We start from the raw sequence: 26,347 nt of genomic DNA, 5'->3' as shown, positions 1-26,347 counted from the left end.
AACTGACATTCCATCATACTACAGGCTTCAGTCGGGGCTTTCAATACTAACAGTACCAGTAGCCATACTTCCTGATGCCCGTGCTTCAGATTCAGAAACAATAGCCCACACAGCCATTTGAACTCCCCCCTCAAGCTTGGGGAGTCATCAGTGTGCAGGATCAAATCTGCGTTCAATCTGCCTTTGCGATGGCTTGCATCTTCATTATTATTCTTACATAGTTTACATGTTATTATTCTTACACAGTTATAGTCATCATAGTCCTCCATCTCCAACGGCAACAGTATTCCCTCATTGGTTGCTGCTGTTAGGTGCCCTAAGAACAGTGGACTATTTAGACCAGGGATTCCCAACCTGGGGTCCGTCAACCCCTCGGTTAATGGCAGGGGTCCATGACGTAGAAAAGATTGGGCACCTCTGATTTGTACCATTGAATAGCTGTTACTTGAGGGGCCCTATTCATTGCAGTAAACTGTGCAGTGAATGAAGACATTGGACATTCAAAACTTGATCAAGCACAATGCTGGAGACAGCCATGATTGCTAGATAGGTTGTTTGCTCTGCTCACAAGCACGAACTCCATCCTAGTGCTTCATTATCCAATTCAGCAGAATAATAACCAACAGGACTCTGTCGGTCTCCGTATTTCTGAATCAAGACTGCCATCATATACATACAGTGTAAATGGTCCACCCGCATCAGGGATTCCTAATGCAGGTACTATGCGTAATGTTGCCTTTAAAGTTCAAAATTCTTCCAACTGTTCTTCAATGCCATCTGAGTATCTGCTGCCCTTCAACAGATTAGTGAGTGGTTGTACAATTTCAGCATATGAATCAACCCATGCTGTGTTGCAATTACACAGACACATAAATGATCAGAGATGCCCATGTGTTGTGGGTAGTTTTGCTGATTTTGATAGCCTGTTGATTTGCACGATCCTCTGTGATCTCCTACTTACGATGTGAAATTTTATGCCCCAAGTAAACTACTACTTCCTTTTGCAATTGTGTCTTGTCCGAACTTGCTTTGTGACCCGTGGAGGGTAAATAATTGAGTAAATAAAGCATGTCTCGTTCATGCTGGTCTGCGGTACCAGATGCAATCAAGACATCATCCACATACTGTATGATAGTTAAATCAATGCTTTCCCTTAAATGTTGTCTTAGAGCCACGTGGTAGACAAGGGGGCTGTTGTGGAGCTTTTGTGGTAGGCTCATTCACAGGTATTGTTCAAAGTTCAAAGGTCCAATGTAATGTCAGAGAAATGTATACAATATACATCCTGAAATGCTTTTTCTTCACAAATATCCACGAAAGCAGAGAAGTGCCCCAAAGAATGAACAACAGTTAAACATAAGAACCCCAAGATCCCCATCCCCAAGCTCCCCCCTACCCCACCAGCAAAAGAAAGCAAGCATCAGCACTGCTACCGAGCACTCAAGCGTGAGCAAAGCAATAGCAAGGACACAGACTTGCAGTTACCCCAAAGACTTCGCGTTTCACCCAGCATTCAACATCTCCTAATAAGGGAGAAGAAGGTGTCTCCATTTTCCCAGCAAGCGGGGAGACGTTAAAAGTCCATTACGTCGCTTTTTTCAAGCTCTGTGCCTGAAGAGCACAAAGATCCTGGGTCTTTGGGCCCACAGCAGCAGATTTTTCGACTCCCCCGGTGACACCGACGTTCGATCCACCCGTCTCCAGAGCCCTGAGATCTTATACTTCCAAATCCGAGCTGGACTCTCAGGGCAAACCCTTGGTGTGCCGAATCAATGGCCAGTCATGAAACCCCAAGAACGGGTCCTTTTCCCACAAGGAACCAAAGTCAATGTGTAACTCCAGGTCAGGGTCTTCAAAAGAACCCTGAAAGGGAAAAATAAAGATATTAAAGATGGAAATAGAGCTGTTTCCAAAGAAAAGGAGTCGCCATTTAGTGCCATCTTAACTTCACTCTGCCTCCCTGAACTGTATCCATTAACTGTAAAAGCCAACCACAGTTCATATTCAGGCACCAGTGGTGCAGACCAGAATCTATTAATCATATTAATAACTGTAAACCACTTGTGTGATGGCTTCAGTACATTAAAAATAGTTGCTGGGTTATCTGCTAAAGGAGTTAACCTGGTGATGCATTGATTAGCAGCTTAACTCTAACAGGTCAGACCAGACAGTGAGATTTAACAACAATCCCTTGTTTCTCCACCTAGCTGACAAATAGGTAAAATAATCTTTCACACTGTCAAATCCTTTCCAACATGGTTTTGTTAATCTGACCATTTTGGCAAATTCTGATTTTAGGCCATCCATAAAGGTTGACTTCAGTAGATCATAGTCAGATCCCTCTGCGTTGTATTTATTTACCCCTGGAACTCCTGAGTAATTTAACCATGATGCTCTGTGGTATTCCTCATATTTGGAAACATCTTTGGAATTCCTTTGTTTGCATTCAACTGCCTTTCTCCAGTCAGTCTGTAATGGGGTCTGTTCTTTCAACCACCTTGTAGATTTTGCTTATCATCTCCCTTGTCAATGTCAACTCTACCTGCCAAATGTTTGATTTGCTGAGGAAACAACGTAGTAGCCAGTATTTGGATACATCATATAGGTGCAGGCTATATGTGTTCTTAATATGCTGACGCTCAGTTCAAGTCTTTGAACCTCCTCCTTTAGGATGTGAAATAACTTTGGACCATTTATTAGTCTTTTCCAGTTCCAGAGAAGCCTTTTTCTTCTCTTCGTTATCAGTTCAGCATGCTTTCACTTCCTTGATCTTTGTTGGGTCAAGTCATAACATGGCTGCTAACTCTATTGTTCCATCATTGTCATCCTCACTTGAGTTGATAGAGGTCAATGTAAAATCCATGTCATGTCCAGGTGAAGTCCTAAAGGGTCTCGACCTGAAAAGCTGAGAGTTTATTCTTCTTCATAGATGCTGCTTGACCTGTTGAGTTCCTGCAGAATCTCTTGTGTAATGTCTGTCTTGGAGTTCCTCTGAGTTCAGATGGTGACACTATTGTCTGATGTAGGGTGTATGTCCCAAGGAGTAGGGTCACTGGCAGAACTGTCCACTTGAGGACCCTGTTGTAGTTTTTGATATTGCTCATGTTTAGTCTTCAGCTTGGTTCAGTTACACTTATTTTGTAGTCCTTTCATTCATTCAGTTAATGTGTAGAATTACTTTCAATTTCTTACTGTATCATGCTAATTTTGTAATTTATTAGAATTTTCAATCCTGAAGAAGGGTCTTGGCCCGAAACTTCGACTGGTTATTCATTTCCATGGATGCTGCCTCACCTGCTGAGTTCCGCCAGTACTTTGTTGCTTTGTTTTTCCAGCATCTGCAGACTTTTTCATGTTTATGATTTTCTTTTTCCTTTTTCATTTGTTTATTTAACACACATATCCAATCTTCAGCTCAACACATTCTCTCTTTTTTAAGCAGTTCACACAAAATGCTGGAACTCAGCAGCCCAGATAACATTTACAGAAAAGAGTACAGTTGACACTCTGGGCCAAAACCCTTCAGCAGGACTATTGGAGGGCTGCAGAGATCACAGGAGGGGAGCAGTGAGAGAGAGTTTCACAGAACTACTGTCGAAGGGAAGATTTAAATTTCTTCAGGGTAGATATCCCTGGAAGAGACTTCGCTGTGTGGTAATCCAATCACAAACGAGAGAAAATCTGCAGATGCCGGAAATCCGCAGGTGCCGGAAATCCAAGCAACACGCAACAAAATGCAGGAGGAACTCAGCAGGCCAGGCAGCATCTATGGAAGAGAGTACAGTCGACGTTTCAGGCTGAAACCCTTCAGCAGAACTGTTTTTTAAATGTGATAAGAGTTGCGACATCCATGCAGTTTTTGTTCTCCTTTTCAATTGTCGGGATCTTACAAATGCCTTAATATCATCTAGCAGCCAAGTTCCATTAGATTCAACGTCGATGTTATATTTCATTTTTGTTTCTTCATTAATCTTATCAAGTTGGAGTATTTTTTTCCAGTAAGAACCCAAACACCCCCCACCCCCATCATCTGTTAACATGTAAAAACTGGAGGTTCAGTTCCCCCTTTTTCTGTAGTAGGTTTCTCTAATTTTTTCATGGCATCAAATCTTAATCAGGTCGCAGCCAAAATTCACACAAACTGTACTTAGGCAACGGTTCTATCAGAACAACTCCCACATTATCAGACCTTTCCTACAAGACAGAGCTCAGGTCTAGTTCCACAAGACTGGACTACAATGCAGTTCTACAAGACCAATCAACCTTATCAGTCCAATTCTACAATACTGGACCAGCATTACTGCACTTTAAGTTCACCAAGATGAAGTAGGAAAAAGTAGAGTTTCTCGTTCTCTCTTGGACTTCCTTCAGCTGGTGTACTGAAGTAATAACTCGATGTTTTTCTGACAATTCGGAAAGTAAGGAGAACAGTCTTATCTCCTGCTAAGTAATGAACTTTAAAACTTTATCCTTTGGGATTCTTCCATATCCTTAAATCATTGCAACCATTTTTCTGACTACACCAAACTGTTGGATCTGCAATATTGATCCAAAGGTTCTTCAAAAATAAGGAATGCAGCATAAAACTTGGTGGTAATGGCCATTTTATTAAGTGTTACAAGAATAAAGGATGATGCTTAGCCTGGGCTTTATACATAAACTTAACATCCTACAAGGCAGTGAGTGGTTGCTAGCAAAATGAACAATTATCATTCATCTGGAATTGCCCTTAAGAAGATGATAGTGAACCTTTCCTTGAATTGCTGTATCTATTCAAGTGAAAGCCTGTCCACAAAGTTGTTGGGTAGAGTATCTAGGACTTGGACCAGTCAATAATGAAAGAAAGAATTAGTGATTTGTGTACAAGTCAGGAGAAAAACATGTAGATAGTGGCAATATCCAGCACCTGTTCCTCTTTGGGAGGTGCTGTTAGATTGACCTAAACAGGAATCTACTGTTCTTTTTCCAGATAGCACATACTGCATCCACAGTGCGGTGGGTTGAAGGGAAAGAATTGGGGTTTCGACTAATAGGGTGCTTTTTCCTGGCTGGTGTCAAAGTTCTTGAGTGTTCAAACTTCTTGTTAGAGCTTCACTTATCCAGACAAATGGAGAGCATTCCATTGTATTGTTGATCTGTGGCTTATAGATGGTGGAAAAGCTGGTGGTGCCTTGGGATGAGTCACCCCCCAGGATGGCAACCAACATACTCTTGCAGCCAGAATATTTATGTGATTGGTCCAGTTGAATTTCTGGTGACGGGTAAGACAACCCCCAGGATGTGATTATTCCTTAGACTAATAAATAATTCTGATTAGTATTGACCCCCAAGTTAGGATGTCTGCTTTGATTATTAAGTATTGTACCTTTTATTCACCTTATTTCAAAAGATCCACAGAGTCTCAAAAACACAAGAGATTCTACAGGTGCTGGAAGTCTTGAGCAGCACCCACAGAATGCTGGAGGAACTCAGCAAGTTAGGCAACATTGAAGGGGGGAAATAGACAGCTGGTATTTCGGGCTGAGATTCTTCTTCAGGACTGGAAAGGAAGGGGCAGAAGCCAGAATAAGAAGGTGGGGGAGGAGGAGGAGCATAAGTTGTTGGGTGATAGGTGACAGGTGAAACCAGGTGAGGAAGGGGGATGAAGTGAGAAGGTGGGAGATGATAGGTTGAAAGCGTAAAAGGCTGAAGAAATAGGAATCTGATAGGAGAGGACAGCTCAAGGTTTTGAGTAAAGTTAGTATCAAATACCATAAGCTACCTTGAGATTCATTTTTGCAGGCATTTACATGAAAAAAGAGATACATACAATAGAATTTACAAAAAAAAACTATTCAGACACAGACTGACAAGCAGCCAATTTGCAAAAGAAGAGTATGGAAATAAAAATAATACTGAGAACATAAGTTGTAAAGAGTCCTTGAAAGTGAATCTGTATGTAACCCTCAGGTTCGGCTAGCAGCTTAATCTAGGGGAAGACAGCCTCCGGCCCGGCCAAACTTGAGAAATCTTGTTTGGGTGGATGCTGCGTGATGTGTTCCCTGTTACAAATCAGTACCATGAACTAACAAACACTACACAATATGCAATTAAACGATTGAGATTTATAATTCTTAATTTGACTATAGGGTTAGTAAAGAAACAAAAAAGAAAAAGGGCCCATTCTCATGTAACAGTTTAATGCATAATGTTGGAGCTCACGGTTTTCCTGTCTGTTCATTCTCCATCGATTTCCCCCCCCCCCACTCCCCCCGGGCGTTGATTCCCGACCCCATTCCAATTGCACTCCGTCATGCAGTCTACGACCTCCAGTTCCGGCACCTTCTTTCTCCATCTTCCGCTGAACAAAAGCCTGCTAGTACCTCCTCTCAGACCCACAAGAAAGAAACAACCCACCTCTCATTGGATGTTGGATGGCAAACATACCAAAGCCCCGTTATCTCTAGTCATAACCCAAACACTGCTGCTACAGAGAAACCATTACATTAGGAGTGAAACCTTACAGAGCATTACACGTAGATGGGAGAATTAATTCAGCGTCATAGTGAATTAACTTATCCAAGCCAGTCAGGAGCCTGATGGTTGTGTGACACTAACTTTTTCTGAACCAGTGCTGTGAGGCTTCTTTACCTCTTGATTGGTGGTAGTAGCAGGAAGGGTGTATGACTTAGGTGGTGGTGTTGTTGATCAGCGGTCCCCAACCACTGGGCCGCGGACCGGTACCGGGCCGCAAAGCATGTGCTACCGGGCCGTGAGGAAACGATATGATTTGGCGATATGAGTCAGCTGCACCTTTCCTCATTCCCTGTCACGCCCACTGTTGAACTTGAACGCACGCGAGATTATTACCTGGCGTCATCCATGTCAGCGTGGGAAGAAGATCAACTCCTCGAGCTTGCAAATGACGACGGGCTGAGAAGTATGTTTGACATAACATCTCTGCCGGCATTCTGGATCAAAGTCAAGGCTAAATATCCTGAGATAGCCATGAAAGCACTGAAAACGTTGCTTCCATTTCCAACATACCTCTGCAATGAATGCAACGAAAACTAAATTGTGGAATAGACTGGACATAAGGAACCCCCTTCAAGTATCGCTGTCTCCCATCACCCCGCGATGGCACCGTCTTGTTGCAGGGAAACAAGCCCAGGGCTCCCACTGATTCAGCGATATTGGTGTGTTGCAATGATTTTATATGTTCATACGGGGAAAATATGTGCTGTGTGTTTAATATCCAAACGTTACTTAAAATGTTATGATGCTATTGACTTATAATTGACTTATTACTATATTCATGCAAGGAAAATATGCACTGTGTGTTTAATATTAAATTTGTTAGATAAACTGTTTTAGAAACGAAATTGAGTGTATTAGCCACTTATCACCTATGTTCCGGTCGTGATTAACACCCCCCCCCCCCGAACAGAGTCACCAAAAACGATTTGTAGAAAAAAATCGGCAGGTATACACATGCGTAAGTCACGCATACACACTGGTGCCCATGCAAGGCTTCATGGTCATGGTAGTCTTTCTCAGGGTAAACACAACGTATTTGACTGCTACTGTTGTCCATTGGCAACCCTACCCACCACCCCCCGCCCCCACAGTCGGCCGGTCCACAAGAATATTTTCAATATTAAACCGGTCCGCAGTGTAAAAAAGGTTGGGGACCGCTGTTGTTGATGATTGGTGCTGCTTTCTTGTGGCAGCAATCCATATAAGTGTACTTAATGATGGAGAGGGCTTTGTCTGTGATGGACTGGGCTATATGCACCTCTTTATGTAGTCTCTTCCCTTCCTGGAATTGGTGTTTCCATACCAGTTAGATATCTCTCCACTCTGTATCTATAGAAATCTGTCAAAGCTTTTGGTCACATGTTCAATATACACAAACGTCAACAAAAGCAGAGACACTGTTGTGCTTCTTTTGATGACACTTGCATGTTGTTCTGAGGACAGATCTTCTGAGACGTTAGTGCCAAAGAATTTAAAGCTGCTGACCGTTTACACCTTATTCCGCGAATGAGGAATGGCTCATGGACCTCCGGCTTCTTCCTCATGCATTCAGTAATCAGCTCTTTGGTTTTGGTGAAGTTGAGTGAGAGGTTGTTGTTGTGGTACCAATCAAACAGATTTTCTGTCTCCCTCCTGTATGCTGATTCGTTACCAACTTTGATTTGGCCAACAACAGTGGTGTTGTCAGCAAATTTAAATCTCTCATTGGAGATGTACTAAGCCACACAATCATAAGTATGAAGTGAGTAGAGCAGGGGGCTAAATATGTAGCCCTGTGGTCCACCTGTGCTGATGATGAGTGTGGAGGAAATACGGTTGCCAATCTGTAACTGGGAAAATCGAGGATCCGTTTGCACAGGGAGGTATTGAGCCCAAGACTTGGAGCCTAGTGATGAGTCTTGAGATGATGATAGTATTGAATGTTGAGTGTGTTATCAGTGAAGAGCATCCTGTTATATATATTTTCATTCTTCAGCTGTTCCAGAGTTGATTGAAGAGCCAATGAAATGGTATTTGCTGGTGACCTGTTGTAATGGTAGGGAAATTGGAGGAGATTCACATCATTCCTCAGACAGGAATCGAGATGCGTTGTGCCCAGCCTTTCAAAGCACTTCATCATGGTGGATGTAAGTGCTGTTTGACAATAATCAATGGGGCAGGTTATCATGTTCTTCTTGGGCTCTGGTTTGATTGATGCCTGCTTGAAGCAGCTGGATACCTCAGACTGCCAAAGTGAGAGGTTGTAAATGTCTGTAAACACTCCAGCCGGTTGATTAGCACAGATCTTCAGTACTCTACCAGGTGCACTGTCTGGGCCAGATGCTCTCTGTGGGTTCACCCGCCTGAGAGATGCTGTCAAAGGGACAATGGACCTTGGAGTAAAGGGAAGGAAAGCCTGAGAGAGGTGATGAGTAGGCAAAGAGAAGAGAAGGGGAGAGAGGGTAACCTGAATGGGGAATGGACAAAGAGATGAGTGGAGGGGGCAGTAATTACCAGAAGTTATAGAAAGTGATGCTCATGCCATTAGGATGGAGGCTACCCAGAGAGAATATGTGATGTTGCTCCTCCAACCTGGCTTTGGTCTCATCATGGCAGTAGTGGAAGCCATGCACGGACGTGTCAGAATGGGAATGCAAAGTCGAATTGAAATGGGTAGGCACCAGGAGATCCTCTCTTTTGAGCTATACAGAGTAAAATTTATCAATGAAGTGGTTCCCCAATCTGCATCTGGTCTCCCCAATGTGGAGGAAGCTGCATTGTGAGCACTGGATACAATAAATGACCCAACAGACTCACAGTTGGAAGGACTATTCAGAACTCGGATTGGTGGTGCAAAGATAGCTGTAAAGCTTGATATCCTTCCTGGCACCCCTTGTCCATTTGCTTCTCCCTACTGATCTCCCTAATGCTGGCACTTACCCCTGTAACTGGGCCAAGTGCTGACCAGCACAGATTGGTATTTCACCACATTCTGTCTTCTGCAAAAACACAGGACCACCTGGTGGCTACCATTTCCATTCAACTTCCCATTCCTATTCTGACATGTCTATCCATGGCCTCCTCTACTACCTTGATGAGATCAGACTCAGGTTGAAGGAGCAATGCCTCATATTCCATCTAGATTGCCTCCAACCTGATGGCATGAGAGTCAGTTTTTCTGACTTCTGGTAATTACTCCCCCTTCCTCCCTTCTCTTTTTTTCCATTCCCTATTCTGGTTACCCTCTCATCCCTTCGCCTCACTTGCCCGTCATCTCCCTTCAGTTCCCCACCTCCTTCACTTTCTTCTTTAGTCCACTGCCCTCCCCTATCCAATTCCTTCTTCTTCAGCTCTTTATCTCTTCAACCTATCACCTCCCAGCTCTCCCTCTCTCCCACCCTCTACTTTTCCCCTCATGTGGTGTCACCTAACATGTGCCAACTTGTACTCTGCCCCCTCCTCCACACCACCTTATTCTGGCTTCTGTCCCTGTCCCTGTCCCTTTCCTTTCCTGGTGAAGGTCTAAGGCAGAAATGTTGACAGCTTAGTCCCCTCCATGGATGCTGCTGAATTCTTCCAGTATTTTGTGTGTGTTGCTTACATCCTTAAAAAGTTTTATTAATTCTTTGTCTATTGTGTGTTGTTTGAAGGAACTCAGCAGCAATTAAAGATTAAAATATATCCTGAAAGTACTTTAAATTTCAACCAATTCGCATGTGAAGTTTCACAAATATTTTTATGTCTCGTGACCTTTTCCCCACATTAATTCATTCAATTAACATTTAATAATCCTTGCAACTATGTTGATCTTAATCACAGATCAATTATTATTCAGTTTCTTTTGTCAAAGCTCCAGAATTGTTGCAGGCCATATGTCATATGATCAGTATTATTACAGAACTTGAACTGCATGCCATCATCAAACAGAAAGCTAGCAGCTCACTATCAAAATGACATCTGAAGCAAAAAAAAACACTGATACATGTATTTAAGCATAAACAAATTATCCTTAATTAATACAAGTATTCATATGGCAAATGTGTGCTTACTTTTGCAGTTTGATTTAAAGAAACGTTTGAATGGATTGTTGTCTTTTAATTCTTTCACGTGGAATCTTTTGTAATCTTGGTAATCTTCATTTTCAAAATATCATTTCTGTAGGTAATCTACACACTATGAGTACAATTGTTGTATGTATTCGGACAATGTAACTAGACAAATTGCACTGCATAAGATGATTCTTAAAGAACAACACTGAGAATTTGATAGCATGTAGCCATGTTAGTTTGTGCTGTACAATGTAAAAATGGTTATTTGCTGCATGATGTACAGATGACCTGCTCTGTGCAATCAGGGCTGGGTATAAATTGTATAGGTTGCAGCTGGGCATAGTTTAGCGTGAGACTTAGCTAATGAAAGGTTCTGCATTTGAATGTTTATTTTTAGTTTATTAGCATGAATTGTATCCGTGAATGTCTTTTTGCTTTTTAAGTTGTTTAAAAATAATGTATTCAACAAGTTAAGTATGTCATTAGGAGCATTCTCACTAAAAATTCCTGTTGCGCCTTTTTATTCTTTCATTTATTTCTGTGTTCAATTAAATCTGCTTTTACTGTCTTGTCTTGAGCTCTTTTTTAATGCTATCTATCATCAGATTGAAATGGCGATTGAGACACTCCAAAAGTCTGATGGTTTGACAGCTCACAGAAGCACTCTTCTCAACAGCCATGTAAGTTGCCTCTTCCTTCAAAACCACTTAAATCTTTAATGTTACATGAGCTTTTTTTTCTGATTTATTCTGCTGCCACTTCTTATTTTGCTTGTCCTAACTTCTTATGTAACTTATTGTCATCTGTGTTGTTTTCCTTCCTCTTACCAGAATAAACAAATGGTCATTTTGAGATCTGGAATTAGAATAGAGTGGAGTGAAATTCCTTACACTAACTCTAACATGAAGACACCTGTGGGGGAAAAAACAGTAGAGACCTGGTTGTGGCTTGCGGAATTTGCATTTTCCAATTTGCCTTTTAGAAGGCAAATGACACCAGCAGGATATTCCTATAGAGTTTTCCTACATTGTTAGTTTCAGACTTTAGACCGTGTATAATGAATGAGGTGAGGTGATTATTTCACAACAGAGATGTGGCCAAGAGTCCAGCTGAATCCCTGAAAAATTATTTCTTTTACTTGGGGGAACGGGGCAATTAAGAAAATGGCCCATATTATGTGGGGAAGTAAATACTCTTCATTTTGCAACCTTAGTTCAACTGTAGCTACTTGGATGTTTCCAGGAGAATTCTTGTCACTCATTACTCTAGGACAAGCAGAGAAACATGAATGTGCAGAGCTGAAATCTATTCTACCCTGTTTCTCAGTTAATAACAGAAGCATTTTGTGGTACCGGATAACTGGAAAATTGCAAATGTTATTCCACTATTTAAGAAGGGTGGGAGGCAGCAGAAAGGAAACTATAGACCAGTTAGCCTGATATCATTGGTTGGAAAGTTGTTGGAATCCATTGTTAGGGATGAGATTATGGAATACCTGGAGGTGCATGACAAGATAGGCCAAAACCAGCATGGTTTCCTGCAAGAAAAATCTTGCCTGTCTAACAATTTTTTGAGGAAATTACAAGCAGGGTAGACAAAGGCGATGCAGTAGATGTGGTGTACTTGGATTTTCAGAAGGCCTTTGACAAAGTGCTGCACATGAGGCTCCTTAGCAAGGTAAGAGCCCATGGAATTACAGGGGAGTTACTAGCATAGGTGGAGCATTGGCTGATCAGCAAAAAACAGAGAGTGGGAATAAAGAGATCCTATTCTGGCTGGCAGCCGGTTACCAGTGGAGTTCCACAGGGGTCTGTGTTAGGACCACTGCTTTTTATGATGTATGTCAATGATTTGGTCTATGCAATTAATGGATCTGTGGCTAAATTTGCTGATGATGCAAAGATAGGTGGAGGATCAGGTAGTGTTGAGAAAACAGAGAGACTTAGATAGTTTAGGGGAGTGGACAAAGAAGTGGAAAATAAAATACAATGTTGGAAAGTGTATGGTCATGCACTTTGGTGGAAGAAATAAATGGGCAGACTATTATTTAGATGGGGAGAGAATTAAAGATGCAAATGGACTTGGGAGTCCTTGTGCAGGATACCCTAAAGGTTAACCTCTAGGTTGAGTAGGTGAAGAAGGCAAATGCAATGTTGCCATTCATTTCTAAAGGTATAGAATATAAGAACAGGGATGTGATGTTGAGGCTCTATAAGGCACTCATGAGACTACACTTGGAGTATTGTGTGCAGTTTCGGGTTCCTTATTTTAGAAAGGATATACTGACATTGGAGAGGGTTCAGAGAAGATCCACAAGAATGATTCCAGGAATGAAAGAGTTATCATATGAGGATCGTCTGGCAGCTCTTGGGCTGTATTCCCTGGAGTTCAGGAGAATGAGGGGAGATTTCCTAGAAACATTCCGAATGTTAAAAGGACTGAACAGATTAGATATGGCAAAGTTATTTCCCAAGGTAGGGGTTTCTAGGACAAGAGGGCACGACTTCAGGATTGAAGGACGTCCATTTAGAACAGAGATGCGGCGAAACTACTTTAGTCAGAGGGTGGTAAATCTGTGGAGTTTGTTACCACAAGCGGCTGTGGAGTTCAAGTCATTGGGTGTACTTAAGGCAGAGGTAGATAGGTTCTTGATAATCTAGGGCATCAAAGGGTATGGGGAGAAGGCAGGGGAGTGGGGATGACTGGAAGAATTGGATCAGCCCATGACTGAATGGCAAGCAAACTCAATGGACTGAATGGCCTGCTTCTGTTCCTATATCTTATGGTCTTATGGTGGTTCAGTACATTTCTTTTTACCTAATTATCCTGTCAAAGAAATTATTTAAATTATGGTGAGTACGTTTGTGAAAAATCACGTGTATCAGTTACCAATTCTATTGCTTAAACTAAATATCTAAGGGGAATGTCAGCCACTCAGAATGCCAGAGCCCTCTCAACACATCAGTAACCACATGAGCTCTCTGCATGCTTTCTTCCCATTCTGAGTTTGTGTTTTTCTCATTTCAATTTTCTCCTAAATGCTGTTTTCATATGCCAGATGTATACACCAGCATATATAATAGATGTAGAACAAAGAATAGAATAAAAAAGAAGTTTACTTTTTCTTGTACATGAACAAACTCTGTTCAGCCAGTAGAGCAGCTACTCTGATATTCTGATAAAGTCAAATACTGTTGATGCGAGAAAGCTGAACAAAGAGCATGGCGTGAAATTAAATAACAAATACAAATTTTATGATTTATGTTTGTCAGCTGAACCATCAAAATTGATTCTGCTGGAAATACTTAACAGGTCAAGGAGGACCTGTGAAAAGTGAAAATGAATTAACTTATGGCAAAATATTCAAATGGCACACGGTCAGTTTACTACAGGGTTTCATTCTGGAGAACTGTTCATACCCCAAACCGCTTGTAAGTTGGAAATGAACAAAACCATGTCTGGGAAGGGGGTCGGTAGAGAAGGCACACAGATTTCCTCCAATTCCACCCAGTGGATGATAATCGCACCTTGCAGCAGCCATCAAATCCATCCCAATCTCCACTTCACCAATGTCCTGAATGTTCTTTCATATATATGGGCAGCCCATAAGGTAGGCGCTTGTAACCCAGTGAGGACCAGTATTGGTCTGAAGTTTCTTTCTCCAGCATATGAAGTTGCATTTGTATCTAGAGATACTATGTAATCTGGACCAGGTTTGTAGTAATGTAATGCATTGTATTTATCAACCAACAGATTTTTAAGTATATTTTTCTTTAGTGTCAGATGAATTTGCTGTCTTAACCTGTGCACAGTATGTTCAATTGGGTTTTAAGGATCAAAATTGGAATGACTTTTTCCTCTTCCACCCAGAGCAAAAAGCTATTTGTGTATCTATATTTGCCATGCTTTACTTAGTAAGCTAAGGCCATTCACACTAATCATTTTCCTGAATTCTTCATCACTTGACCTTTCCCCTTCAATTACCACTCCATACTTCTACCCTCATCCTTAAAAAGAAGAACTTATGAACAAAAGTGTTCAAAATTTAAAAGAGGCTTTTGATTTCCCCAGATTGCTCACAGCATTGTTTAGGACTACATACAGTACGTGTCTATTGATTTATTGACACTGAGGTAATTTTTTTTCCTCTATCATTTTTCAACGTCTGGAGATTACTGGCAGACCAGCATTTATTGCCCATCTCCAATTGTCTTTGAGAGGTGGATCACCTGCTTATATGACTGTAATCCTGATGAATCTATTCCCACAATGCTGGTGAATAGTGAGCACCAGGACTTTAACCCAGTGACACATAAATAATGGTAGTATGTTTCCAAGACAAAATGGTGTGCAGTTTGGTGGACGGGGGGCAGGGGCTCACTGCAGATAATGGTGTATCCATGCTCCTGCACAATGTTCGATTCTATGTGCAACTCTTCAGAAAATGTTGCAGTACTTCTTAGTGGTAGAGGTTATGAACTGGGACATGCCATTAGAGCAGTTCATGCAACTAACAAGAATGCACTTTATGGATAGCATATACTGAAGCCACTTTCATGTGATAGCAGAGGAAATTAGTGATCAAGATGTTAAGTGACTGTTAATCTTGTGGGCCTCTGTTCCTGGAATGTGTCAAGCTTATCGAGTATTATTGGAACTGCATTCTTCCAGGCACGTTTATAATATTCCATCAATTCTCCTTAGTTGACCATTGTAAAGGATGAAGCAGCTTTAGGTTATCAAGAAATAATAGAATAACCAGCCTCTGGTCTTGCTTGTCCAGCCACCATATTAACCATGGCTAGTCAGGTTAGGTTAGTTTAATGTTGACACTGTACCCTCCAGAATGTTGATTGTGAGGACTTAGCAACAGTTAAACAATTGAATATCAAATGAAAGTGATTAGACTTAGTCTTGGAGGTGTTCCTTGGACTTTTGTAGTACAAATACAAAGTGCCACTTCTTGGTCTATGCTGGAAAACCATACAGATCTTGCTGTAACCAAGTATAGACTGCTTTATTTTTTGAGGCGTTACGAATGGAATTGAGCATTGTGCAACCATCAACTAATACATTTGGTTTTATAATGGGAAAAAAAAGATCATTGCATTTGCAGCTAGAGATGCTTGGCCCTGAGGAACTCCTGTACTGTTATGCTGGAGCTGTGGAATAGATCAACAACAGCACCAGCTTTCTATGCAAGATATAACTCTTGCCTTTGCTTTGTTTTTCTCTTGATGCATATTGATGTTTTTTTCTGGAATTTCTTCAAGCCACTCTCAGTTAAGTACCACCTTGATGTCAAAGCATTCCTCTCACTTCACTTATGGAATTTATCTCTTTGGTCCATGCTTGTGAAAAGGTCTGGAGCCGAGTGGTAATGATGAAGCCCAGTATATGCATTAGTAATTCAGTTATTGTCATTTGTACCGCAGGACAGCACTGTTGAAGATAGATGCCTTCCATTGCGAGCAGCATTGAGAGTAAACCAGCTGTGCAGTAATTATCCTATTGTATTTTCCTGATTTATGTCAATGGGACATAACTGGGTATTATTGCACAAGATCTGGTTGATCCCAGTGTTGTAATTGTAACTGGAACAACTTGACTCAAGGAATGCTTATTTTGGATTTCTGCTACCAATAGGAATTTGTTGTTCTTATAACCTTTGCTGTAACCTGTGTGCTTAGCTATGATATCACATGGAATAAAGACTGGCTTCTATGATAGTGAGGATCTCAGGAGGATGCCAAGATCATCTACTCACAACATCTGACGAAATGATAGCATATCCCACATGCTTCATCTTCAGTTCTTGTGCTAATCCTGCTGTTCAGGGTGCAGGTGTTCTCAGAATCTTCTCCTCTTACCCTTTTTGCCTGTTTATTGTCCACACATCAAAACTAAGTACAGGGGGAGAGAAGTGCTTTGGTTGGATCCCATACGTGCATTTATTGCGTGCTCTTTAGTACACGTGCAGTCTTGTGTTGCAGCTTCCACCAGACTGGCATTTCAATTTCAAGAACACTGAGTACCACTCCCAGAATGCTTTTCTGCATTCCTCATTGACCCAGTGCTGATTTCCTAGCTTGATGGAATTGGTAGAGTGAGAGGTAGAGTTCATTGTAATGTAATGTTACTAATAATAACTCGGCATAAACAAAAAAGCAGCTCTGGTTTTCATAGCCTCAGTAGTGTTCTTCAGCACTTGACAGTAAACCTGTAGAATGGTAAGTAGCTGACAAGTGTAGGCCATTTACCCCTTCTCTGGAGGAATATGATCCAGCCATGAATAACAATGGATGTTCTGTTTTCTAATATGAATATAAATAAATCTTTCAGGAGCCATCTCAGCTCATCTTGTGCATCAAGAAGGATGGCAAAAACTATGAAAACCAAATATTAATAAACTGTTAAACAGTTATAGCATCCTACCAACATAAGTGCCAAGAGATTTCACTGGAAAACCAAATTTCATGGAGGTCTCACTCAGCATCACAGTGAGGACCCACTGGATCAGCAGCAAGAAAGGCAAATTGGGATTCTGAGCCTATTTTAGTATTATATTTGCCAGTTCCAAGAACAAATGAGATCACAAGCTATATCACAAACAAACTCCCAAGGGATTCTGTGGGTATATTAAGAATAAAAGGGTGGCTAGAAATGGAATACATCCTGTTAAAGATCAGCATGGCTGCTGTGTGTGGAACAAAAGCAAATGGCTGAGACTTTGAAATGAACATTTCTCTTCAACTTGTACTATGGAAAAATTTAAGGAGTTGAGGAAATTAATGGTGTTTATCTTGGACCCCATACAAATTAGCATGGAGGAGATATTAGAGGCCTTAAAGTGCCTTAAGGTGGATAAGTAACCGGGGATTGACCAGGTGCAATCTCAGACCTTGTAGGAAGGTAGAGAAGAAATTATGAAGGCTTTTGCGGAGATAATTGCTTCATTTTTGGCCACAGATGAGGTTCCTGAAAAGTGGCTAAATTGGTACCATTGTGTAAAAGAGATAGCACGATCAAGCCAGGAAATTACAGGCCGGTGAATGTAACACTGTTGACAGGTAAATTGTTGGAGGGATTCTGGGTTACAGGATCTACCAGCATTTAGAGAGACAGGGTCTGATTCAGGTCAGTCAGTACTACTTTGTGTGTGCGAAATCAATTCTACCAAAGCTCTTGGAGTTTTTCGAGGAGGTAACCAAGAGGGTGGATGAGGTTAGGGCAGTGGATGTTGGCTATATGGACTTTAGCAAGACCTTTGACAAGACCCTCATGGCTAGCTAATCTGGAAAGTTAGGTCACATGGCATCCAACGGGAGATGGTGGTTTGGATTCAGAATTGACTCAGTGATAGGAAACAGACTGTAAGCCACAGGTAGGTGCTGAGAGCTCTGCTTGCAATTTATATAAACGATTTGCATGTGAATGTACAAGGCATTGGTTATGTTTGTGGATGAAATCAAAATGGGTGATGTTGTAGATGGGGATTTTGATCAGTTGTGTATATGTGCTTTTTAATCCAGATAAATGTGAGGTATTGCATTTTGAGAGGCTAAGCCAGGATAGATCTTGTATGGTGTATGGTAGGGCCCTGGGGAGTGTTATGCAACAGAATTACTTAGGAATGCAAGTGAATAGTTTGCCGAAAGTGACGTCCCAGGTAAATAGGGTTGATGAAAAAGGCACTTAGCTAGCTGGCCTTCACCGATCTGGGCACTGAGTACAAGAGGTTACAAATGCAAGAACGTGGAGCAACACGCAACCTTATTTCAACATTTTGAAATGTCGACACTTTCTTTCCTCCCTCTGATGCTGCTCAGACTCACTGAGTTCTTCCAACATTGAGTTGAGAAATTATTTATTTATTAAGATACAGCATGGAGTAGGCCCTGCTGGCCCTTTGCACCACACTGCCTAGCAACCCCTAGTTTAACCCTATCCTAATCATGGGACAATTTCCAATGACCAATTATCCAACTATCCAGTACATCTTTGGACCGTGGGAGGAAACAGGAGCACCCAGAGGTAACCCACACGGTCACAGGAAGAACGTACAAACTCCTTACAGACAGTAGAAGGAATTGAACTCAGGTTGCTGGTACTGTAAAGCATTGTGCTAACCACTATGCTACCGTGCCACCCATGATGTAGTTATATAAGATGCTGGTGAGGCTACACTTGGAGTGTTGTGTACAGTTGTGTATAGGAAATAATGTTACTAAATTAAAAAGAGTGCACAAAGGATTTACCAGGATGTTGCTTATATTTGGGGGCCAGAATTACAAGATGAGGTTGCATAGATTAGGAATTTATCCCCGCGGGTGTGACCTAATAGAGGTATACGAGATCATGAGGGGCAAAGGCAGAGTTTTTTTATTCCTCTGGAAGGGGGTGCAAATATATGAAGGCATACGTTTGTGAGAGATTTAAAATGGACATCAAGAACAGCTCCTTAATGCAAAAAGTGGTACATATTTGGACTGCCAAAAATTGTGGTTGAAGGGGGCATGTTATCAACACTTAGAAGCTATCTAAATAAGTACATGGATAGGAGGGGTTTGAAGGGCAATAGGCCAAAAGCAGGTAAATGAGACTAGCTCGCTGTGCAACACAGTCGGCATAGACGTTGGGCTGAAAGTCCTGTTTTCATGTTGTATGACTGCGACCCCTTGCATCCATAATTCATGTAGGCAGCACAAATAGAATGTAAAATCTACTCATTTAAGAGTTTTTTTGATGTTCAATGCACACTTTCAATTCTGTTCAGTATTAGAGTCATAGAGCAGTACAGCACAGAAACAGGCCCTTTAGTCTATCTAGTCCATGCCGAAACCATTTAAACTGCCTACTGCCATTGACCTGTAGCGGGACCATGCTCTTTATGTCCCTGCTATCCATGTACCTGTCCAAGCTTCTCTTAAATGTTGGAATTGAGCTCCCATGCACCACTTGTGCTGGCAGTTCATTCCACATTCTCATGACCCTCTGAGTGAAGAAGTTTCCCCTTATGTTCCCCTTAAACTTGTCATATTTCACTTTTAACCCATGACCTCTAGTTGTAGTCACACCCAACCTCAGTGGAAAAAGCCTGCTTGTATTTACCCTCTCTATACCCCTCATAATTTTGTATACCTCTATCAAATCACCTCTCAATCATCTACGTTCTAAAAGAATACAGTCCTAACCTATTCAATCTTTTCTTATAACTCAGGTGCTTCAGGCCCAGCAACATCCTTGTAAAATTTTTCTGCACTCTTTCAACCTTGTTTACATTTTTCCTGTAGGTAGATGACCAAAACTGCATACTATGCTCCAAAACTCCCATCTTCTATACTCAATACATAGATTTTTTTGAAGGCCAATCTCCTGAAAGCTTTCTTTACGACCCTATCTGCCTGTGACGCTACTTTCAATGAATCATGTACCTGTTTTCCCAGATCCCTTTGTTCTCACCAAATTCCTCATTGCCCCACCATTCACTGTGTAAGACCTACCCTGACTGGTCCTACCGAAGTACAAAACCTCTCACTTGTCTGCATTAAATTCCATTTGCCATTTTTGAGCCTGTTTTTCCAGCTGATATAGATCTCTCCAGAAGCCTTCCTAAATCTCCACTACATCCCCAATCTTGGTGTCATCCGCAAATTTGCTGATCCAGTTAACTACGTTATCATCCAGATCATTGATATAGATGACAAACAACATAGGACCCACCACCGATCCTTGTGGCACACCACTAGTCACAGGCGTCCAGCCAGACAGGCAACCCTATACTACCACTTTCTGACTTCTCTCACAGAGCCAGTGTCTAATCCAAATACTTCCTCATCCTGATTGCCAAGTGACTGAACCCTCTTGACCAGATGCCCATGTGGGACCTTGTCAAATGCCTTGCTCAAGTCCATGTAGAGAACATCTACTGCCTTGTCTCCCTCCACTTTCCTGGTAAGCATGAGCATGTGAGGGCATCCCTTTATCCCGAATGGGTTGCTGGTAGAGGGGAGAAGAATTGTAACCTGAGTAAGAGGCATTTCTGCAAGTGTCATCAGCAAACTTTAATGAATATCAAGCCACGGGAGGAATGGCATACAAGGTTTTCAGACACTACGCAGCAGGGATTTTTTGAGGGAGATGCAAAGATCAAGTGGCTTCCTAGACATGCTCAAAAAGGTGGAAACAGGGGGGCGTCACGTGATGACATGGTATTGAGACGTGTAAATCCAGCTCTCCCGCAACAAGTCAGTAAAGTACCGTTTAAACAAAACAAAGTTAGTAAATATTTTCTGAAAACTATTCATAAACTTTGTAAGATTACTTTACGATATGTCTCCTAAACCGCAACAAAAGAAGTCTGCTGTTGCGAAGCAGTCGCGAGACGGGAAGAAAAAAGGGCCTACTGCAACGATGGAGCCTCGGACTCAGGTTGGATCTCCTTCGGTAGAACAGGGTGCAATGGCGGCGGCAACGGCTTCTTCGAAGAAGACACCGGTAATGCGCATGCGCGAACCGACACAACACAAACTACAAGAACCGACAGCCACTGCAATTGAAAATGACTCAGAGTCAGAATCGGATTCTGCAGAGAACACAGATGAAGAAGAAGAGGAAGAATTGGAAGTGATTGGAAGTAAAGGAGATGATAGAGACATGAGAGAGGCTATATTGCAAATAACGGCTGAATTAAGAAAAGTAAGAGAAGAACTTAGAGATACGAAGATGTGCTATGATAAAGTTATGGCAAGACAGGACAAAATGGATAAGAAGCTTCAGAAGATGGAAAGAGCAATGGGGCATATGAATGATAGAGTGGAAAAAACAGAAAATGATTTGCTTGTCTGGAATTCGGAAAGAAACCGACTCTTGGAGAAAGTGGACATGTTGGAAAATTTTAGTAGACGTAATCATATTAAAATTGTTGGTCTTAAAGAAGGTATGGAGGGAGATAAACCAATAGAATTTTTTCAAAGATGGATCCCGGATGTTTTGCAAATGGAAGAGGAGGTTCGATCAATTGAAATTGAGCAGGCACATAGAGCTCTAAGACCAAAACCAAAAGATGACCAATATGCATGATCGATTTTAATAAAATTCTTAAGATTTCAAGACAAGGAAAGGATTCTACAGGCAGCTGCTCGAGCTGCCAAAGATAGAAAAGGGCCAGTGATAATTGGAGGGAACAAAGTTTTTTTCTATCCTGATATAAGTTACGAACTTTTGAAGAGAAGGAAGAAATTTAATCCAGTGGAAAAAACCCTATGGGATCATGGTTATCAATTTACACTGCGTTATCCTGCAACTTTGAAGATTTTTTTGTCTGGTGGAGAAAAAAGATTTTTTGATGATTATCAGAAAGCAGAGCAGTTTGTGCGAGATCCTCTGAAAACTCACCAGACACAAGAACAAACCCAGGGGAGCGAGATAGATTGAAGATGAAGATTGGGTTAAAGAATGGACTTGATGGATTTTTGAAGCAGGATGAATGTATAAATATATTATTAAATATACAAGGGGGGTAAGAAAGGTTAAAACTGGAGGAATATTAGTTGGGAATAGTAATACTAATTTTGTCTATATATATATAATGTTTTTTTGTTGCGGGGGAGCTGGAAGAAGCACTGATCGATTGCTACGCTAGCCATGTGTGCAAGCGTGGCTTTTGCCACGACCCGCAAAATGGAGGGGGGTAATGCTGTGTATCCTTTCGTTCACAACATTAGTGGGGGGGTATTTTGTTTTTTCTTTTTTTGTACTTTTTCTTTCTTCTTTTTTCTTTCTGCCTGGAAGGTTGGGAGGGAGACACATAGCAACATGGTGAAGTTTAAAGAGGTTCCCCAAGGAACTATGAAAGTCGAGAAGATAACTAATGTTTTAGATTGGAGTAACTTTGTGAAGAATAATGACTAATTTATTGAATTTTTTGAGTTTTAATGTTAACGGGCTTAATGGACCAGTGAAAAGAAAAAGAATCTTAACACATATTAAGAAAATGAAGATAGATTTAGCTTTTTTACAGGAAACGCACCTAACGGAAACAGAACATCAGAAACTAAAGAGAGATTGGATGGGTAGTGTTGTTGCGGTTTCATTTAATTCAAAAGCGAGGGGAGTAGCAATTTTGATCAATAAAACGTTACCAATTAGAATACAAAATGTATAACTGATTCTGCGGGGAGATATGTGATTATACATTGTCAACTTTTCTCTGAACTATGGACTTTTATGAACGTTTATGCACCAAATGAAAATGATGCAAAATTCATACAAGAAGCTTTTCTGAATTTGGCGGATGCACATGAAAAAATATTAATTGGAGGAGACTTTAATTTTTGCTTAGACCCAGTTTTAGATAGATCAACCAAGGCTGTTATAAAATCGAAGGTAGTAAATTTAACTTTATCATTGATGAAGGATTTAAATCTGATTGATATATGGAGAAGAATCAATTCTAAAGAAAGAGACTATTCGTTCTACTCTCATAGACATAAAACTTTCTCAAGGATAGATTTGTTTCTATTATCAATGCATATTCAACACAGAGTGAAAAATATGGAATATAAAGCAAGAATATTATCAGATCATTCCCCTTTATTAATGACAATAATAATGGCTGATAAGGAAGAAGTGGCTTATAGATGGAGATTTAATTCAACATTATTAGAACGTCAAGATTTTTGTGATTTTATGAAAAAGCAGATTCAATTTTTTTTGGATACAAATTTTCATTCAGTGGATGATAAATTTATATTATGGGATGCGATGAAAGCATATCTTAGGGGCCAGATAATAAGTTATACGTCTAAAATTAAGAAAGAATATATGGCAGAACTAGATCAATTGGAAAAAGAGATTACAAAAATAGAAAAAGAATCTCAAAGATATATGTCAGAAGAAAAACGAAAACAACTTGTCAATAAGAAGTTACAATATAATACGCTTCAGACATATAGAACGGAAAAAGCAATTATAAGAACTAAACAAAGGTATTATGAGTTAGGTGAGAGAGCACATAAAATTCTTGCCTGGCAGTTGAAAACAGAACAAGCTTCCAAAACAATAAATGCAATTAGAACAAGGGCAAATAAAATATCTTATAAACCTCTTGAAATAAATGAAACTTTTAAAAACTTCTATTCTGAATTATATCAATCAGAATCCCAAAATGATGTTAATGAGATAGAAAGGTTTTTATCACAAGTTTCTCTTCCAAAATTGAATTTGGAAGAACAGAAGGGATTAGATATGCCTTTTACATTAAAAGAAGTTGAAGAAGCTTTCGGATCACTCCAAAGTAATAAATCTCCAGGAGAAGATGGTTTTCCACCTGAATTTTATAAAAAATTTAAAGATTTATTATTTCTTCTTTTTATGGAACTAATACGTCAAGCAGAAAAAATACATAAACTTCCAGAATCTTTTTCAACAGCGATTGTAATAGTATTGCCAAAAAAAGACAGAGATCCTATGAAACCAGCATCATATAGGCCTATTTCTTTATTGAATACGGATTATAAAATAATAGCAAAAATTTTATCGAATAGATTATCTAAATATTTACCAAAATTAATACATATGGATCAAACAGGATTTATTAAAAATAGACAATTGGCAGATAATGTAACTCGGCTACTCAGTATAATTCATTTGGCACAAAAAAGGGATGAGAAGAGTATAGTAGCTTTGGATGCAGAAAAAGCATTTGATAGATTAGAATGGGATTTTTTATTTAAAGTACTAGAAAAATATGGGTTAGGAACATCTTTTATAAATTGGATTAAAACTTTAAATTCTAACCCTAAAGCTAAAGTGGTGGCAAACTCTCAAATTTCAACACCATTCCAGTTAAAAAGGTCAACTAGACAAGGTTGTCCACTATCACCTGCTTTATTTGTATTGGCGATAGAGCCATTAGCAGAACTAATTAGAATTGATCCAGATATTATGGGTTTTAGAGTTAATCAGGAGGAATATAAAATTAATTTTTTTGCCGATGATGTTTTGATCTATTTAACAAATCCACAACATTCGTTACATAAATTATCTTCTAGATTGGATGAATATGGGAAGGTATCAGGTTACAAAATAAATTGGGATAAAAGCGAAATTTTACCTCTTACTAAAGGAGACTATAATCAATGTTGATTAGTAACCCAATTTAGATGGCCGGTAAATGGTATAAAATATTTAGGTATAAGACTTGATAATGATCTAAAGAATTTATATAAATTTAATTATTTACCACTATTGAAAAAAATTCAAGAAGATCTTGACAAATGGATGATATTACCAATAACATTAGTAGGTAGAGTCAATGTTGTAAAAATGAATATATTTCCTAGATTACAGTATTTGTTTCAAACATTACAATACAATTGCCACAGAAATTTTTTCAAGAGTTAAATAAATGTGTGAGAAAATTTCTTTGGAAAGGTAAAATGTCAAGAATATCTTTGGAAATATTGACATGTAAATTTGGGTTAGGAGGGTTACAACTTCCAAACTTGAAAAATTATTATAAAGCAAATCAACTTAGATTTATTGCATCTTTCTTCGATGATCGAAAACCAGCATGGATTAAAATAGAACTAGACAAGATAGGAGAAAATAGACCTGAAGATTTTATATATAAATGGGAATCTAAATTGATACGGGAAAAAAAAGAACTCCTATATTAACACATTTGATTGATCTGTGGAATAAGATAAATGTTGATAATGAAACACAGAAATCTCCCTATTAGCAAGGAGACCTTTGTTCCAAAACAGACTTATTCCTTTTACAATGGACAAATCAACTTTTATATAATTGGTACCAAAAAAGGATTAAATTTATAGGAGATTGTTTTGAACGAGGTATATTGATGTCATTTGAACAATTAAAGGATAAATATAAAATATCTAATAATACTTTCTTTTGTTACTTTCAATTAAGGGCTTACTTAAAAGGTAAGCTGGGTCAAACAATGTTTTTGCCAAAACCTAATGAAATTGAAATTTTAATTCAAAAAGGGAAAATTAAAAAATTTATTTCTTGTATGTATAATTTGATTCAAGAACAGACAATTAAACAAGGAACCCATAAGTCAAAGCAAAAATGGGAAACAGATCTGAATATTATTATTGATGAAACAAATTGGTCAAGACTTTGTCTTGACAGTATGACAAATACAATAAATGTTCTACTTAGATTAGTATAATATAATTTTTTACATCAATTATATATTACACCGCAAAAAATAAATAGATTAAATTCAAATCTATCTGATAAATGTTTTCGGTGTAATCAAGAAATTGGTACTTTTTTACATTCTACTTGGTCTTGTTTTAAAATTCAACCCTTTTGGATAAATTTAAGAATCTTATTGGAACAAATTACTGCAATTCAACTTCCACATAACCCTGTATTATTTTTATTAGGTGATATTGAAGGGATAAAACCGAAACTTAAATTGAATAAATATCAGAAAGAATTTATAAAAATTGCATTGGCAGTAGCTAAGAAGACTATAGCAGTTCCTTGGAAATCTGATTCGTATTTCAGTATGGATCGTTGGAATAATGAAATGGCTAGTTCTATTCCACTCGAAAAAATTACTTATAATTTAAGAGATAAATATGTAACATTTTTGAATATTTGGCGCCCTTATTTACAAAAGATAGGATGGCATATTTAAGTGCTCCGATAAAGACTTTGGTCACTTGGGGAAAGTAACGAATAATTATACCAAATTCATTTTGAATCCCATGGAGCATGTGGAAACCTTCCAATAACCAGGCGGTTCTTTTCTTTTTTTTCTT

General features: G+C 39.6%; 1 protein-coding gene across 7 annotated transcripts in view; it reads left to right on the top strand.

Annotated features, from left to right (window-relative positions):
* Positions 1–26,347, top strand: part of rfx3 (regulatory factor X, 3 (influences HLA class II expression)) — a 334,648-nt gene that overhangs the window by 244,641 nt on the left and 63,660 nt on the right. For 4 of the 7 annotated variants that reach the window (XM_063068987.1, XM_063068988.1, XM_063068986.1 and 1 more), the window contains one exon: positions 11,150–11,224. The exons of the other annotated variants lie outside the window; for them this stretch is intronic. In XM_063068987.1, the coding sequence (XP_062925057.1) occupies positions 11,150–11,224 (75 nt within the window). The remainder of the gene's footprint in view (positions 1–11,149; positions 11,225–26,347) is intronic. 7 annotated transcript variants of the gene reach the window in all.

This window comes from Mobula hypostoma, chromosome 16 (genome assembly GCF_963921235.1).
Source record: "Mobula hypostoma chromosome 16, sMobHyp1.1, whole genome shotgun sequence".
Classification (NCBI taxonomy): domain Eukaryota; kingdom Metazoa; phylum Chordata; class Chondrichthyes; order Myliobatiformes; family Myliobatidae; genus Mobula; species Mobula hypostoma.
The sequence above is the reverse complement of the archived record's forward strand: the minus strand, read 5'-3'. Positions and strand labels throughout refer to the sequence as shown.